Source organism: Cyprinus carpio, chromosome A22 (genome assembly GCF_018340385.1).
Source record: "Cyprinus carpio isolate SPL01 chromosome A22, ASM1834038v1, whole genome shotgun sequence".
NCBI lineage: Eukaryota > Metazoa > Chordata > Actinopteri > Cypriniformes > Cyprinidae > Cyprinus > Cyprinus carpio.
The window spans coordinates 12,339,529-12,358,451 of record NC_056593.1 but is presented as its reverse complement, the minus strand read 5'-3'; the positions used below and the strand labels follow the sequence as shown (position 1 = coordinate 12,358,451).

The window sequence follows — 18,923 nt, the reverse complement described above, 5'->3', positions numbered from 1 at the left end:
GGCACATAAACTGCCTTTAATAACAGTATTCTCCATCGCTTGATTATCATCTGATGAATTAAAGCTGCCGCGGATCACTGGAAAAATGGACAAACATCTCTTGTAAATAATATTCAGTGTACCGCCAGACTCACTAAATAACCCAGCTAACAGCGCTTAGTTTTGTGAACTAGGCAAAATCTATAATGACATCTAATTTACATGCAAAGGTTCCCACCTTTTTGATTGGGTTGGACAAAAAAACTAGTAAAAAAAAATAAAAAATAATAAAATTAAAAAATTCATTTGCACTATTTCGGCATTTAGCATCTAGTTAAAATACACACACACATACACACACACACACACACAAAATCATTTCAATTTTCTAGAAATTGCTAGTAAAAATTTTATTAAATCTAATTAGCGCACACATGAAATACATATTGGGAAATTTTGGGATTTTTAAGATGTACCCAATATTCATCATTTTTAACTGACATAATTTTCAAAAATCTTTTTTTAAAGGGGGATTTAGGGAAAAAGATGCATGTTTTTTTTTTGCTAAAGAAATATACTGTATGTTGTGCAACCACCTAAAATATATAGGTTATAAAAATTTGTTGCAACATACAGTAGTTTTGAAATGTTTCTAAAAAGCTGACATGTCTAGTTTTATGTAAAGGTTATAAAAAAGTTAATTACAACTTTCTAACTTTATTTTCACTCTACATAAATTATATTTGAAAAATACTTTTAATTTTCTAAAAACATAAAAATGTCCCGTTTTTTGTTTGATAAAAATGTTGTTTAAAGGGGCATATGATGTGGTTTCAAGTTTTTTTTTCTATCAGTGTTACAAGCCTAATGGTTTCTTTTAAAAGTTAAGCGGGCCATGCCCTCCCAAAAGCAGCGTTCTAAAAGACCCCCCATTTTCGCCCGATGTGGGAAGATTTGCATAACACCACCCAAATTTCACGAAGAAAGAAGGCGTAACTTTGATTCTGCATTGCCACATGTTGTGGAGATGCTGTTTCATTGTAAGCAAAATACTTTGTTTGGCCTTCCAAAGAGGACAACTAGAAATCAGTGGTTAAGTTGTATTTACAACACTGTTCCAGAACAGTTCAAACCAAATATTCAGATGTGTGCGCATTTTATGGAGGACTGTGTCCTGATCCTGGGAGAGTAGACTACAATGCCGGCCGTTCTGACTCACAGTCTGAGTATGTTTACATATGTAAAGGATTTGCCACTGATGATTCAAGCATGAGTTTTGAGCAGTGTAGAGCGCGGGTTTTCAATTCCAGTCCTCCCCCCTGCTCTGCACATTTTGTATGTTTCTCTTATGTCTTCATATGTTTGCTCTATTGAAGAGTGCCCGGTGGACATCTCAGGATATTCCTCCATGATTCCAGTTTGAAGTGAAAATATTTAAATTGCATTTATTTTACAGAGGTATATGATGTCACACTTGTCCGTGTGTAGATATTGCACAGAGCAAATCCATGAATGAATGTTCGGGGAAGTAACCAACAGATTTCCCCCTCAGGGGGGAGGGGGCAATGAACACTGTGGGGCCATGTCAATGGGAATGGTGACCTTGGATTTCACCAGTACAAATAACATGCTCCTGATCAACATCCTTGTTGATCCTGGAACAACATTCCAATCAACCAACTGTGAATTGAGGGATAACTTCTTTTCGTGAAAATATCTGTTTTAGGTATGATCGGGGTTAGTTGCTTCTACATCCTTGTTAATCGACTATCATTTCACACTGATTTTAGGAAAAAAATTGGTAGGGTAGGGGCTGGGTTTTTTGGGGTAGGGATTGGGCTAAGCTCTATATTTTGGACAGATGATGTTGATCCATGTAGATCATCAAAAGATGTTGATCCAGGAACATGTCTTTACTAGCAAAAATCACAGCAGCACTCCATCGTGGGAAGACACAGTTCAAGGCTGGAGCTCACTTAGAATGAGCTGATTATCTGAATCCAGGTGTGTGTTAACAAAGAGAGACACAAAATATGCAGAGCTGGGGCGCGAAGGACTGGAATTTGAGAATATTCACTCTACAGCACGATGAGAGCGTGTTTATACTCGGGTCACACGCTTTGAGGCATTCGACCAATCACCAAAGCACACTGGATACTCTTGTGCGTCAGAGCACACCTTACTTTCCCAGACTGATGAGCTTTATTAAAAAATGTGGCGTTCGGGAAAGGTCATAGAGGAGAAACAATAATGTACAGTATTTGTAAAAAAAAATTTGTGCAGCCAAACCATAAACACATTTCATTACAAAAATAATGTTTCTTTATACTGTAGCAACATCCTATGACCCTTTTAAAAATTTCTGAAATAGGGTTTTAAAACATTCCTTATAAAGTTATTTGAAAGTTTTTTTTTTTATTATTCTAAGAATGTTTTCTCTCATCATTATGAAAACATTCAAGTGCGGACATTCTGAGAATGTTGATCTCCCAGAATGCTTACCTCAACATCAGAACATTAACTGAATCAAAAAAAACATCAGCGAGGGATGTTCCTGAGAATGTTTTTTCTGAGAACTTTGTTTTTTTCAACATAGTGGAAAATGTATGTCAAATATTAATAATTTAAAGTTACAAGAAAACCCTTAACATTAATTCAAGAACATTTTATATAACTTAACATTGAATGTTGTGAGAACATTCCCTGTTAGCTGGGCAATATCTTTCTCTCTTTTTTCTATAACTATTTCTTTTCCCCTGTTTTTCATGTCCCTTTCAGACATGCGTGATTGATACAAGCCCGCCAGTCTTTAGCATGTTGCTAATTTTAGCACAGCCAGCCCTCCCCTTCTTTCACTCTTTTATTTTTCTTTTCTTCTCTCCTCTCTCCCTCTCACTCCCTCTCTCACTTTCTCTCTCTTATCCTCATCCCTTTGTCACCTGGGGGGGAAGAGTGGTAGCAGCAGATAAATTCAAATTCCTGCCCCAGAATCCATCTCTTAACGGCACCCGTAAACTTGGTCATCTGTCAGACATGCAATCGGCATTAAGACAACATTTTACACTGTTAAAATTGTTACTTGGATCTAACTCAATAAAATTAAGACAACATTTTCCAACTACTTTTTGCAAGTTTAGTGAACTAACTGATATTTTGAGGAAGTAAGGCCAACTTAATAATAAGCATTTCAAGGGGAGGTAAAAATAGTAAGTAGCACTTTCACAGAAAAAGCCAATAAATTGAAGTACAATCAAGGTAAAAATAGCAGCATAATACACACATTAGGGCGTAATTAAAATGAGAGTAACAGGGAAAAATTTTTTTGAAAAAATACTGGTTAAGGGCTACGAGATTAATTAGTACAGCCAGTTTTGCTTTCTTTTGTTTTGGAAGCGTAAGCAGCTTTGGAATAAGTAGTTTGCTTAGATGCTGTATCAATTTCCAGCATTTAGTAATTTACCCATATACAGAAACGCTGGCAAGTGAGCTGGACAGTGTAAACAGCCAATAACATCGGCATCCAACTTACAAAGTGCAGGTTAGTAGAAACACCTTCACAGTATTTTTTGACTGTGAATACTAATATTACAACATTTTATATCAAGTAACAGTCACTTGTTGTGCACAAGCCATTACAAACCGTACCAATGAGCTGGACAGTATAAACTACAGCAACATCTGTGTTCTTGCATTAAAGAAACATAACCTTAGCTTATAAACTGCTGGTCGTAAAACACCTTACCAGTACAGTGTGTAGATAACATTGAACATTTAACACTACCATACAGCATGTCACAAGCCATGAGCTCACAAGCTGAGCTCTGACACTCAACTTAAAAAGTTGGCAGCTTAGCATAATACCTTCACAGTGTGTGAATATTTTGCGGAACCCCCTCTTTGGTTAAACATGTCGCAGATCCCACTAACTGACCATTGTTTAAAAGTGCATCTTCACATCAGGGCTATTTTGTGATAGTATAAAAATATAAACTGTTTTGCACACCAGAATGACCTGCGCAACAGCATCGTATGACAACACATTACAATAACCAACCAGTGAACATCCTGAAAATCAACATGTGTCCATGTACAATGAGGTTGAACAGACAAAAGAAACACTGTTCACAAGTGCAGAGTGACAGTCCATTCGGAGTGCCCAGGCGAGGAGTTGTTTTTCAGAGTCATGAACTGGGGCTTGGTTTTGGGCAGTGTGTCAAGTCCAGAAAAGTCTTTGAAACACCTCAAATGTTTTGGAAACCTTTGGATGGATACTCAAGATTAAGTGCATATGTCAACCCAAGCAGCAAGCGCATGCTTTGGCCAGATTTCCAAGATTGGTAAAGGGCTGGTATTCCCTCTATGATGATTCCCACTGCATTGGCTCACGGCAACATAGATGATCATATTCTTCGTTTCAGGTCCTCATGAACAGTGGTCTCTGCAGCCCCCTTTGAGATAAAAAAATAAAGTATTTAGACAATCTCATTTCTTGATGAAAAACAAATACTACACCACTACCTGCTAAATGCTGGTTCAGTCAGTTCACAATTTAAACCTGTTCACCAGACTGACCCAAACCTGCTTTGAAACAATACTTACAAAGTAATCAGAGATGAGCTCTTGTCCACTCTCTCCCATATACTCAAAGAGGCATCTCAGAGTGACATCTCTCTTCTTCACTGCAGTGGCACTTGGGTCCTAGTTAATAGACCAATAATTTATAGAATTTATTTTTTTGTTTGGTAAATTCACTCCCAACCAGGTAATGCCATCATTACCCTAGGTCCTGTAATAGTTTTTCTTTTTTTATTTATTATAATATAGATAAATATAAGACACTTGGGGTGATTTTTCTTTCTAAGTGGTCTAATTAACAAAAAAAAAAAAAAAAAAAACAGCAAGATACTAAAAACAAACTACTGATTGATTAATATTGTATCTTTTACACTTAGTACACTACTTTTGACCGGCACCGTATTCAGTTCCATCATCAAGTTTTTGTGCGTTGACCAGTTGCTCCACCCTTGGCAACAAGAGCTCTAGAGCTTGGGGTAATCAAGCGTTGGGGCAGCAATAGTCAAGCTCCAGATTTCTCCAGGTGTCATCTGTTTTTTCAACCATGTGGGTGTGAGTGCAAGTATTCACCTCCTGCCCTCTTTGGTTTTTTGACATTTTTTAGCAGCCGTCATCCGACTTTTTCTCAGTGAGTTTATCAGGGGGTTCAGTGCTTCCAAGGGCTTTCCGTTTGTCCCGGGAGTTTTCCCCCTTTACTTTAGCTTTTCTGCCCCCCCTAAATTCCATTGAAAAATCCGGGCCCTTTGCGGGGGTGCTTTTTCAACAGTTCGCCACTGCCTCTCTGGGCATCATTGGGGTGCGGTGAGGAAAACATGGCTTTGAGGGCCCCGTTAGGCCTATGCATAAGTCATATTACATTTTTCACGTTTTAAAAAACTTTTAAATTTTATATCGCGATTAAAGATTTGTACCTCATCAGAAAAACTGGGTTTCCCGGGTTGGAAATATTTACCTGTTTTCAAATGCACGGGGGTTCATACACAGAGCGTAGTTACCGACAAGCTCGCAATATCGTGTTCATAATCGAATGCATTAATCTCAATTATGAACAGAATATTGCGTAGCTTGTCAGTGAAGCAGCTCTGTGTATTAACTGCCGCTCGCCCGTTTGGAAAAACAGGTGAACAGACATTTACCGCTAATCACGGAACCGGCTTTACTGATGAGACCGCATGACAAATGCGTAGCTGATTAATCGTTCAGGCCCTAATTGTGGCGTACCCTTTTGGTTGACAATCGGAACTATGCCAGATATTTGCCTCAACTAATGCTTTACCATAATTAAGCAGCTTTGGACTGGTGTTGATAATCAACGCAGCTGGCGTTAGCTGTGGCCTTGATTTGTAACCTTAGATGCGTCAGCGTCCACTACCAAACTAATGTTATATCGAAGCCCGCGACAATGTTTTTGAAGTTACCAACACCTCTGAAACGGTAAACTGTATCACACAAAAGACAACATTAACGTATACAGTGCACACACACGTGATTTTATACAGTATGTGGTTCAAGTTAAGAGCTGTTTGAGATAGAGCACGGTGTTCATTTGGCCCGATTACTTAGATGTTTGTGGCCGGAAACAGAGCTGATTGCTTTGCAGATTGCACAACACAAACTGCGTTAATTAGAGTAAAATCAAACTTTTTTTAAAAATACAAAAATTACTTACATGGGGAACTTGAAGTATAAATGATCCGGCTCCGTGGAAAACCTTGCATTCAAAATAAACTCATAGAAACAGACGAGCGTAGAAGGACTTGCCGGAGCTTGTTCTTCCCGTTGCTTGCAGGTAGGCGGGTCGTGTCTTTTACGATCTGGTATAAACTTTTTAAAATATGAGTTTTGTAAAATCCAATTTATAATTTGAAGTCCAATTAAATTAATTTTATTATAGAAAATATTAAGTTGCTGAAAATATTCCACACTTTTTGCACTTATTGATAACTCAAAAAAAACAAAAGAAGAAAAAATAAATTAATTTATTGGAAGAACTATGAACTGCGTTTGTGGCTTCATTGTAGCTGTCTTAGACCTGCAAAAGAGAAGTGGTGTTGTATTGCAGAGGGCTGTCGATAAAAATAGAGCGTCGACATCGGTAAACACAGGAACGGATAGAGAGGAAGAGACAGCAGCCTAGTTGTGCTTTCCTTGTACAATGCTAATTCTGCCCCCTCTTTCTGCTGTACAGGCTATAAATACAGATTATGTGGGTTTGGTAAAGAATAGATATGATCAAACTGCAAATATGGCCAGCTGGACTGATTTGAGGTGATGCAATATATATAAAGGAGGCTCAATATTTTGGTCTCAGGAACTATATAGGTCACAGACCACTTTGCATCATTCAGTCTTTCACCTTATTGCTGCCATCGCTGTCAAGAGTGATTAATATTCCAATGTCCTCATGCAAATTTACCCAAATAGGGTTGGCGTGATTGGTGCAACTGCAGTAACCGGTGTCAGAGGAGACCATTTAGCGAGATCATGCATATGCATGAGCTAATTCATTTATCAGCTTGGCTGCAGTTAATCTTTGAATATAAATATGCAAGGGTTTTTAATTTTCACAAAAAGAAAAAAAAGAAAGAAAAAGAAAGAAAGAAACAGCTAACTTTGGCAATATGGAGTGAACCACCGTCTCTAAATCAGGAAGAGATCATCAGATAAAGGCCATGAGTAATGGAAAAAAGAGACAGTATTGATAAAAAAATAAATAAAACAAAAATGTTTATGGTATGTATTTTGTTATTTATTCGTTTGTTTATATATATATATAACTTATTATTTTAGCTTTCTTATTTTAAATGTGGTTTAACCTGTGGTTTAACCTGATGTAACTACCAAAAATTCACATTCCATCCAGCTGGGTCTTGACAGTGGACAGAGATTGAAACTGTTATATGACATGATATGGTGGTGAAGCCTGCAAGCACCATAGTTCATGGCACTAAAATACATGGTTCCACAAGCAATTGGGGATGATGCCTTGTAATGACATCTGCCTATCAAAGGCAGCTAGGAAGCTCCCTAGGTTTTGGTAAACAATAGCTTATTATGTGTGAGAGAGGACAGAGATTGTAGGGAGAGAGAAGAAAATACCCTGCAGGGGAAAGAATCAGAACTGAAATCACTTACAAGCGTGGAAGGAATATCTGTGCAAATCAGATCCAAGTCACTGCAATGAAGGTTTGAAATGAGAGCCAGTGCTGTACATGCTGAACTACCGATGATGGATCACACCTGTCTCACTTTGCAGGTTTCATATCATTTTTTTTCGAAGACACCCTGACTGAATGCAGTTTGGCTATCCAACATGGTAAACCATATAGTAAGAATCTTGATAAGCCTCATTCATAGCAGTTTTTTGGTGGAACTAGTGCATGTTGTGGAATCTGGTATCCCCTTCAGGAAATTAAACCTGCCTGAATGAGCCACATGTTCCAAACCATTTCCCATGTGAAAAAAAAAAAAAAAATCAAGCCCAGACAGGTGGTTTGTCAATGACAGTAACAGGTCTACAGGTATTACATTAAAGCAGGTGATTGCAAGCACATTGCAGCATCACGAGACACCATAAAGGAAGAAAAAAAAAATCACAAAAGAGAGTTGTCTTATAATAATATGTTTCTGGTAGTTTTTACTATTAATAGATCTATGGTGTATTTATATATTTCATTATAATCCTGTTACATAAATGATTTGGAACAACTAGATGGATGGTTATAATTAATATAATTATAGAAATAATTCATTTTTCAGCAAGAATGCATTACATTAAGCAGTAGAAAAACATTTTTAAGGTTACAAAAACTCTATTAACATAAATGCATATATGTTTGTGATTGTGTGTGTGTGTGTGTGTGTGTGTGTGTGTGTGTGTGTGTTTCACCCCAATAATTTCATGAATAAATAAAATAATAACATAAACAAAAATTCAAGAATTTTGAGATACAAAAAAAAAAAAAAAACATCTTATAATAAAATTAGTCCATTGAATGTACAATGCCTGGTTTTCCCAGCATGCTTTAATCTAACATGGCATTTCCAGGAATATTCTTTGCAGCTTCTGAGACGTCATCGGCTCTTAGACATATTGCATACATCATGCAGAACAAACAACTTTACTTTCTGAGGTCCCAGACCTGAATCTTCTTTGTGTTAGTAATCTGTCATTCCATTGGATGTATCCAGCACTGCCTGTGGATAGTCCACAGAGTTAACGCCAGGGGTACATTTAATTCACAGGCCACGGTTTCCACACGCGTTGGAATTTCCTCTCCCTGTGTGAAAAGAAAAATTAATTGCATGAAGCTTAAAGCTCATTCTGAGGTTTTATCCCCCTCCAAAGCCATGCTTATCACCCTCTATGATAATGAAAGTATCCCATAAATCCCTAGAATGATGGATATGGAGAATTCATATGTTTTTTGCACAATGTAAATGGGGAGAGCCTCATGTGAGGTGAACACATCCTATTTGTGTGCCTATATACAATATTCTGCACCGGAAACAAAGATCCGCATTTGCTGAGTGGATGTTTTTGTCTGCAGCCAAGTTAAGGTTTTTTTTTTTTTTTCATTTCCTTGTAATTTCCTTCATGCTCAGTGAATATAGACACATTTTGATGTTTTTGATTTCGAAATCTTTATTCAATGTTCTTTGTCCACGGTCGCCTGTGTTTTAACAACATAGCCCCCAAAAAAAACACTGAACATCTACAACAAATGACTAATAAACCGTGACTAAGAGTGCATCCACCACAGAAATACCAACTCACAATCTCAGAACTAATTCTGAGATGCCCTAAGAAGAGGGATCTGGATTTAGCTGAACCAGATCAGGACGATTCTTGACATGTTCTAAGCGCTAAAACAGCGAAGATTGACTCTGAGCTGTGATTTGTAATATAGGGTCAATCTGACATCTGCCTGGATCTTCAGTGGTAATGGTATGAGGATTAAACCAGGGTTAAAACAGCTAAGACCAGCAAAACCACCTGGTTTAAGCTTGTTTGTTTTCCAGCAGGGTAAAAGAACTGACAACTTCCTTTACACAAAAGGATTTTGAAGGAAACCAGTTTCCTTACAGCATTGAAGTCGGAAATTAATCCAATTTACTAATGATTTTTTTTTAAATGATTCATAGTGCTTGTTATAAAAAAAAAAGTTTTAAATTAATAAATAGTAAAAACTAACATTTTTAGGTAATGTGCTATGAAAACACATGAATGGAACAACACTGATAAATTAATATAAATATTATTGTTTAAATAGTTTTCATATAATCTATTAACCAGTAACCTAGAATAATAAAATCTGTAAGAATGGTTGTTTCTGATACCTAAATTCAATAACTTATGCTAATAACAATTTCTCAAGAATTTGTTATTTGTGTTTCGCCTGTGATGCTCTGAGACAAAAGTATCTTTATATGTAGGGTGAAAAACAAACAGGCTTTCCTGGGTGCTGCAACATGTTTTTTAACTTTATTTTATTATTTATTTTATTTATTTATTAATATTTTACATAGAAGTGGCGATTTTATTCCTCTTGCAACACATGGCATGGAAATTTTATTTGGTACAGCTAATTGCCCAATAAAGCCCTAGAATGTGTCTATGAGTAGGATCAGCTTCCAAAATACCCCACAGATCATTTATTATAGTCATTTTGAAAAATGCCTATTGTTGAGTTGTTGAAGCAGAAATGTGCCTGTTTTTGTGTCAGTCTTCCTTTAAATGCCAAATGGAGCTGGCTGATCCCCAACCCCCTTTCCAGCGAATAGGCTGTGTGCTTCAACAGCTGGTACCTGGAAAATACATCTGCCAAAACATCTGTTTGGTTTAGATGCCTCATCGTTGCTGAAATCATTCATTTTTAAGGCCATATCAGTTTAAACTTTAAATATATGGGTTGTCTGAGTGCACAAATTCCAAAAGTACGTAAAGCGGCTGTCACACAGCATGTGAGTATTAAACTAAGTTCTCTTTCATGTATTATTGCACTTAAACACTGTCAAATACAACACCAGTTGTGTTGAAAACCACAAATCTGATTCTGGAAAACAAACCAATCAGTTTATGTAGGTGAAGGTAAACGACTGGGACAGAAATCACATTTCTTACTTGAAGCGTGAAGTAAACATGGTGGATTGTGTCGCGGCTTCACTCAAGGGCGGTGTCTCTGCTAATACGGCTAACTATATGGCTATCACTCCCTTAAGGGTCAAACGTCTGTGGCGGGGCTTGTCAAATATGACGTTACATTTTACAGATCTATGTGAACCGCTTGTTCTGAGCCAACTGCTTTATGATTTTATGGGGATTAAGAAAGGAGGGGGTGTATTTGTACCATCATATCGGGTGGTTTGTTCATCCACACGGCTAACACACATTTATGTTGTCAAATGTGGATTCCTAAATATAATGAACTACATAAATCTCTACTTACGGGCCCATTACTAACTATGGCACTGGTTCAAAATTTTCTTAACAAATACGTCTAGTACCGTTTTGCCTCATTGTGGCTTATGATGAGGTGCTTGGACGTGAAACACACACTGCGGTTTAGACTCTTCAGGTTGAAATCTTCGGTGGCGGAATGTGAACAGGTGGCTCCAGTCTACAGGCGGGAGCAGAAGGCTCTGAACAAAACCTTCATCTGAACACAGCTGCTGTTTCCCCACACCAAACAACCTGTCCTTGAGCATCTCCGGTGGCTTGAGCTGATCGAGTTCCCCTAACAACAGCTCTCAGTTTCCAAACTCGTGTAAACCCTAGTGCTTTGTGTGAGCTTTAGTGAACGGAGTTCAACGGGTTTAAAGTTAGCTTTAGTCAAATGCTTTAAACCAAAAATGGAGGGGCGTTTTCTTTCACTCCCTGGGAACAACAACTGTTACAAAGGCGCGCAAGGACGTCAAAGGTTACCTTGCCACTTAGGTGGTTCTGCCATCAGCCCAACCGGTGGTGTAGTGAAAAACAGCCAGCAAATAAAAGCTATTCAAGCCCAGCTGGAGCGAGTAGAACAGGGCGGATGTGTATGGAAACGTCAGCCCTTTGAAAGGAGCGGAACAGGTGATGGACAGGCAAGCAGGATTTCAGGGGTGGGGGGATGGATGTTGGATTCAAAAAAATGGAGGAGAGAGAGAAAGGAATAGACCAGAAAGTTGCATCCTGCGAAATAATTTCCTATTTCTACAACACTCGATAAATAAAGACTATAATCAATTACCAGACACCAAAAGAAGTCGTGGAGACTGACTCATTTCTTTCTCCAAGAAACAAAATCTTAATTATCGGAAGATGTTTTATATTCAACAAAGGCTGAAACAAATATCTTCACTGTGGAAAAAAAAAAAAAAATCGTTAATGTCAACAAACAAGTCATGGGTTTGATTCCAAAAGAGAAGGCATGCACTGGTGATGCCATGTCAATACAAAAAAAGGCTCTACCGAATGCATAAATGTAATATTTGAGATAAAAACTGCATTCTGTTGTATTGATAGCTTTCTACCAATAGGTAAACTTTTTATTTTGTTTTTGTTTTTTTGTTTTTTATGCCCCTGGTTCAAGAATTCACAGAAAAGGGGGATAGTAACTATAAGTACGAAAGCCAAAAAACGAACAGACAAAGTAGGAATGAAGCTGATTGAAATTGGTCGTATTTCGCCGTGATATAATTTTGGTTACAGCACACTGCAAACCTCAAGATAACAGGCTTGCGTAGGAAAAAAAAAATGAAAATAAAAAAAAAAAAAAAATAAAGATTAGAAAAACCATTTTTATATGCATCAAAAATAGAAATCACAATTAACTAAAAGACAAGGCTGTCAAATCGAAACGTGTATCTAACAGGTCTATCTTCAAGGCTTAGTTTAGTTTATGTCATTTGATTAATACAGCAAAATTTACTGACCACACAGTCTGTACCACTTACAATCTGTGGCATATCTACCCACAAAAAGTACCACTCGTTGAGAAATCAACAGCAGAAATGATCCAATCAGCAGTAGTCGATTTTTTTTTTTAAATTATAAATTAACAACTGTCCTCCCTTTCATTTCTTGGGTTGTGACTTTGTAAATGAATTCCATCCATCCATCATGTTCAAACATTCAAACACGTCCTAATTTGGTCTTGATAAGCGGTTTTATTTATTACATTATTATTTTTATTTTATTTTCTTATTTCAAATAAATATCTACTTTCGCGAACATCAAATTCACAATTTCAAAATTATGCTCCCTAATTCAATGCAAATGGAATTTAAAGTCATGTGTCATGTTTATGAGTATTGGGAAATTTGTAGGTATGACAGTTTTCCAGGGACATATAGTTCATGTTTTGGGAATTGGGTCTTTGCTGTAGGGACTTGAAGAAGGAGATTGAAGGAACCGGGAAGTTGTGTGACATTAAACTGGCAGAGCCCTGGAGGAGGTTTAAGTCGGCCTCGATTGGCAGGGAGAGAGGTTAGAATGGGTTTATGACAGACACAGCAGGCGGTCACAGGGATTCATCTGAAAACAGGTTCAATTAGAGAGGGAGCCGAGGATGAGAGGCGCAGCTGCGGTCTACCTCGGCACACACACACACATGCTCGCTAACTCCACTCACCTATACGGCACCATCAACTCAATAAAAAACACTTTCAACAAAATATTCAGATTCCAAAAGAAACTGGAATATATCACTCCTGAAGAAAACAGCAAACACACACAGATCTCATCTATCTCGGTATCCGTCTCTCTCTCTCTGTCTACACACACACAGACACCACACCCACACACAGGAAAATAGATTTCCTCTTGGGGATAGAACTGGGGTTGTCAGAACACTACTGTGGGTGAGATGGGGTGAAAGGTGAGGCTGTCACAAGTTCTCTCCTCTAGATTACACAAGTCATTATGAAACAGTTCAGTCACACAAACCACAACAGGGTATGAGTGTACACACTGCAGACATGAATGTCAAACTATAAACAAATGAATTCTTACCTTTATGTTGGGTACATTACCACACTCAAAACTATAAGCTGTCTCCATAGTCCAGCATTTTTTAGGCATTAGTACATGCTAGGAAAAGTAACGCATGGCTATGTGGGAACAAACAAGAAGATTACATGCAATGAGGCTGTCAAACCATGAAGGTCAAACTTAAAAAATGCTGGACTGAATGATTATGATGCTGATCCAGTGTTGTTGGACTTTTGGTTTTCCTGGTTTACCCCCTGCTTCGTTTCCTTGTTACCCTTTTTTGGTCATGTTTCCTCTTTCCGCCCTCATTGTTTTAATATGGTATCAGCGCTGTGTTTGATCATTCGCTTTGTTTGCCCCTTGCCATTTAAACCCTGTATTTCCATCCCCTGCGTCTGTGTCACGTTGTTTATAAATGTATCCCGAGTTGCTGGAGTGAGTTTTCCCTTTTTCTCTTATCCTCCCTTTGCATGGTTGATAGACAATTTCAATCAAAGTGTTCTTCTGCTTCGCCTTGTTCCTCCCAGATTGATCCTTACAGAACAGCCAACCTGCCAACAGTAAGTGGTGCCCCTTTCTCCCCATGGTTTGTTGTTTTGTTTGTGAAAGTTTTTGTTTTCTGTTTCTCTTGGGCCCCCACAGAGCTTGCACCCGTGGCGGGGGGCTCAGTACCAGATCTTGCTCCAGCCCAAGGATTAGCTCCAGTCCCAAACTGTCCCAGAGAGGGGATCCAGTCCCCTGAGTTTAGCCCAGAGATGGCTCCAGTCCCGAAGCGAACTCTGCCCAAGAGTGTGTGTTTGTTGTGGGGGGGGTTAGTATGGGTTGATCCAAGGCCATCCGGCCATGGTGCCTTGCGTTCCCCGCTGTAGTGGCCTGAGTGGTGAAGCCAAGGCCACCGGAGGCCTGTCCCAGCCATGGCCTTCTGTGTTCCCGATATGCACCTGGCTCCCACGATTTCCCTGATACACCGTGGTTCCCCGATATTCCATGGCCTCCTGAACTGCCTTGCTCCACCATGGCGCCCAGAGCTCCCTGCTCTGCCCATGGCAACCCGGACTGCCTGATCCACCCCTGGGAGGTATTACCCATGTCCTCATTCCCTGCACTACCCGGTGTGGAATTTGTTACGTGTCAGAACCCACCTTCCAGGAGGAGGGTGGATTAATGTCAGTGTTGTTGGCACTTGTGTTTCCCTGTTTGAAGTTCCTTTTTTTGGCATATGTCTCCCTAGAGTTCCATGTTTTGGTATCCCTTTGCTTGTTGGAATTAAGATTTTGAAATCGAAGTATTCTTCACTGCATACTCCTTGTTACTCCCAGAGTGTTCATGAAACGATGCATTCTCTTGAACCCCAATCAGACAGCAATTTATGTCTACAGTAAAGGAAAATGCCGTCTGATTTGGTCCCACTTTATATTATGGGTGGCCCTTAAATACGTGCATCAGATTACCATACCTTCCGGTGTTCATATTGTGTTGCAAAACAGTCTTGTTGTATGAGGTGTGGGATACCAGGTAAAGCTTAGGGACAGGTGTGGTGTAGGGCTGTGGCATATCCCTAACTGAAAGCTGATATGGATACCCCATCTTGATTCATAGCCGATACGCGACGCACTGAGTGAATTGGTTTAATCTTCCCATCCAATTTTTTGTGTGTTATGGGTTGGGTAAGGTTGTAAGGGCTGGCCTCAACAGTGTAATTATAAATGTAATTGCATGCAGGTATTTTTTTTTTTAAATACAAGTCCAAAGTACCAAATTATTAATTCAAAGGCGTAGTTAGTAAAGTTGGAACACAATGTTCACCTTATTGTGGCAATTACTCAGAATTGGCTAGGTGACGGTCAAAGAAACCGGCAAGTAATGTGTTGAATACAACATGACCTTTTTTAAAAACAACTGAGGTTTTTTTTTTTTTTTTTTTTTTGAAATCTTTATTTACAACTTTTGTTTTTTAGTGTACTTTGTGTGGAGGAAAGCAATCCTAAAATTTATTTTGTCAGAGAAGTCTAATGTAATATGAGAAGATCAAGCATAATTTAAGATGGTGGACGAACAGACAAGAGGAAGCATCCTGCTTCGTAAGTACATGCCAGTGTTGTTCAAGCTCAACTTGCTCCAGTAGCTTGTTTGTAGGAACTGTGCAAAAAATAAGTTGAAACTCCCAAGTGGAATTTTTTTACTTAAAAGTCTTATTCAATGTTACTTGCTCCAGAAGCTTATATTAGAGAAACAGTGCCATGAATAACAGTTGTCCATATATATATACACACACAGAACGCCAAAAATGCAGAACTTCAAAAGTACTTTATGTTTGACTTGATTTTTCAAGCTCACTTACTCCAAAAGCTTGTTTTTGAGGAACTGTGCCTTGGATGACAACCTCTGTCCATTAAGATTCAGAAAGATCTTCTGCAAGACTTCAAAAGTGCATTTGAGCTCTGGTGGGTAACTCAGGTTCAAACAGTATATGAGTCCAAATAACAGAGCACAAGCCTGCGCAATGCTACTCAAGTCACTGAGGAATTCCACACCCTCAATTAGGACACCAATGTCCTGTGGGTCATCGTCAGGCAGTTCTCCCTCCTTCAGTATGACATACACTCCCATCACAGTTTGTTCCATGATACTTTGTGACTCAATGTCTGAATCCTGTGGGACGAAATACATGAAAGATTAAAAAACTAATTATCTAAAATATTTCTTTCAAGAATTGCACACTTATACACACATTATACCTTATTAAGTACACCTGTAAAGTGCACTTCAATCCAATACAGGAGCTCTGCTATGAATTCTACATTTACCAGGTTATAATTTATCAGTTTATAAGTTTAAACAAGTCAGAAAGGTGTTAATTCTTCTAAATGTTGATTATTGAGGTCACAGTGGGTGCTGAAGGGTTATTGCAGTGCATTATGTTATAAGACTTATTATTTGGCCACCAAATTTATAATGAATGAGGTGCTATAAACATTAGAACCATCTTAGAATATAATGCACTGCAATAAAACAAAAGCAGGCATGTAGTTTTCTTATGTCATTTATTTATTTTTGTTGCACGCCTCTTCTGCTTTTAGATCAATTTAAATCTTTAGGGTGGGTTTACAGTTTTCTAAGTCAGGGCCCAAGAGAGCTCAACCAATATGAAATAAAAAAATGTATTAGGTTTTTGTGCATTAACCAATTCATAACATAATTTTGTCATGGTGTACCATTAGTTTCCTATAAATTAATTTGTCCAGCTCTGTTATTTGATCAAGTTATGCATGCTCTCATTTCACATTTTTGTAGTAGCAAATAGGGGGAAAACACGGCCCAAGTTAAGATTTAATGGGCTTTTTGAAACTGTATTTTTCTCATCAACTCACCAAATATTCCTTCACTAGTTTTTCAGGGTCTTCATTCAAGTAGGTAAAAAACTGATAGCCTGAATGCACTGCAAGTCGCTTTGGATAAAAGCGTCTGCTAAATGCATAAATTTAATTAATTTATTTATTAGGTAGGTGCACAGAGACTTGATCACACAGGCTATTCTGGTATGTATAGTGTCATCCTGTGGGGTGGGGACAAGATTAACTCAACTTCAGTGCTTAAGAGTACTTACGGTTTTAAAAAAAAAAAAAAAAAAAGATTGAACATGAAAGAATATCTTCATTGAGAATAACTATTAAAGCCATTTATCAATACAAACCTTGGAGATGGTAACCATGATCGGTGGTTTTTTTCCTGATTGCCCGACTTTTCTACTGAAGATCTCCATCAAACGTGGGGAGTACCGGTCAAGTTCAGCAAAGAACATAGAAATCAGTGGTACAGTAGAAATCCGATGGAACTCCCTATCAATCTGAAAAACATTAACAATGCATAACAAAAGAATAAGAAGCCGTTTCATCCATTTCTCTATGAGCAACGAAATAGTTAAGACGTTGCAAGTGGTCCGTACTTTCCCAAAATTTGAGCCACTGGGTTAGCAACACAAACAGATTTGACAAATTCTTCAGTAACAGCTTGACTGATCTGGAGGTTATGGCTTTTGAAAATATCTGAAAGAGCACGCTTTGTGAGTGGCGCACATGCCGAGCTTAACCAAAAATGCAGTTTTTCCAACAATTCATCTAACAATCTGGCAGGAATATGATATATATGTTCTAATTTCAACAATATCACAGCTATTTTCTGTTCAATTAATTTGGGCAAATTGACAACAGCAAGATCATCACTTTCTGACACTGACTCAGGACTGTAAGGAAATATTAGCTCATTTATATTTGAGAAGAATCGACTCTAAAGATTCAAATTGCTTTAATTGAACTGATTCCAAATTTAATTAGTTTATACTTCATCAACGGTTCGTCCAGCGAACGTAAAATTCAGTATATCCTGAAGTCGTGGTTTTATATTACTTCATGGCTTAATGAGAATACAAACAGAATGATAATTTATAAACTACTAGCTAGGTAGCATAGGATCTGGGCAAAGTTTAATCTTAAAATACAGCACACAAGACAATACTTCTTTATAAACGAAACAAGAATTTATTGAGCTACTCTATTACATGGATCTAAAACCTAATGGACATGCACATACATACACACACACGTACATACACACACACACACAGTTACTGAAGAGGATGATAACGGAATTTGAATGAAGTCCCAGGAGTAAGTTATTCGTTAGATCGCACCAAGAAAATCACAAAAAGCAGAGATGTGTCTTATCTTTACTGCTTAAGATCAATCTGCACTTATTTCAGCAAGGAATGAAGTTTGTTTGTTTTACTTGCATTTGCGCTGAAAAGCGGAGTTGGAGATTCGCTTGTTGCCTCGTCTCAGGGAATCCCCACGCCTCGGGTTGGTTGCAGATCTGTCATTTGGATGACGTCTTTTGGGGAAAGCCCTCCTGGTGATTGGTTGGTTGCCTGGTTACGTAGAGCTTCGGAATTCCTTCGGATAGTTTCACGGTTTGCAAGACTTCGAAGATTCTTGGCAGTCACGAAGTTTCAACGGAGTGTTTTTGAGTTCTGTATGACAAGAACGCTAGCAGCGTTGGAGTAGGTAGTTCAAGCCATGGCGAAGAAGGAAGCGTGCACTGAATTAGTTCAGGCATTGAGGTTTTATCCAAGAGGATTTGGTCCATCCCACGACGCGATCTTCCAATGGGATGCTGTTGCAGAACTTAGACATGCCCCGTACTGTTTCTCTTTGTGCATTGATTAAGCATCCTGTGGCATCGTCATGTGAGATGAACTCCATTGTGGAACTTTGGTGAATACCTTATAAAGTGTCATAATATGCACCCAATACAGAATTTGGACATTTCATTAGCTCCAAGTTTAAGCAAACAATGTGAGCTTTCGTTCAACACTAAACTTTCCATATCTTACACACATTTA

The 18,923-nt window shown here is 38.3% G+C and overlaps 2 protein-coding genes and 1 long non-coding RNA gene across 6 annotated transcripts in view; 1 reads left to right on the top strand and 2 right to left on the bottom strand.

Moving 5' to 3' along the window:
- The window catches only part of LOC109046645 (complement factor H-like), a 142,870-nt gene that overhangs the window by 30,788 nt on the left and 93,159 nt on the right, over nt 1-18,923 (top strand). The gene's annotated exons all lie outside the window — the stretch shown is intronic.
- LOC122134881 lies at nt 4,392-6,266 on the bottom strand. Its single transcript, XR_006153174.1, has 3 exons — nt 6,224-6,266; nt 4,579-4,677; nt 4,392-4,427 (listed from the first exon to the last, which is right to left on the bottom strand). It is a non-coding gene; the product is annotated as an uncharacterized LOC122134881 (long non-coding RNA).
- LOC122134871 lies at nt 15,643-18,682 on the bottom strand. Of its 3 annotated transcripts, none has more exons than XM_042711900.1 (5): nt 18,311-18,682; nt 17,220-17,372; nt 17,034-17,081; nt 16,897-16,941; nt 15,643-16,177 (listed from the first exon to the last, which is right to left on the bottom strand). In XM_042711900.1, exons 1-5 carry the CDS (start codon nt 18,314-18,316, stop codon nt 15,863-15,865), a joined length of 567 nt encoding a protein of 188 aa, XP_042567834.1. In that variant the 5' UTR covers nt 18,317-18,682; the 3' UTR covers nt 15,643-15,862. The 3 variants fall into 3 exon arrangements, with proteins under 3 accessions (XP_042567834.1, XP_042567835.1, XP_042567833.1); XM_042711901.1 differs by having other exon boundaries at nt 18,315-18,682; XM_042711899.1 differs by lacking the exon at nt 18,311-18,682 and having other exon boundaries at nt 17,220-17,904.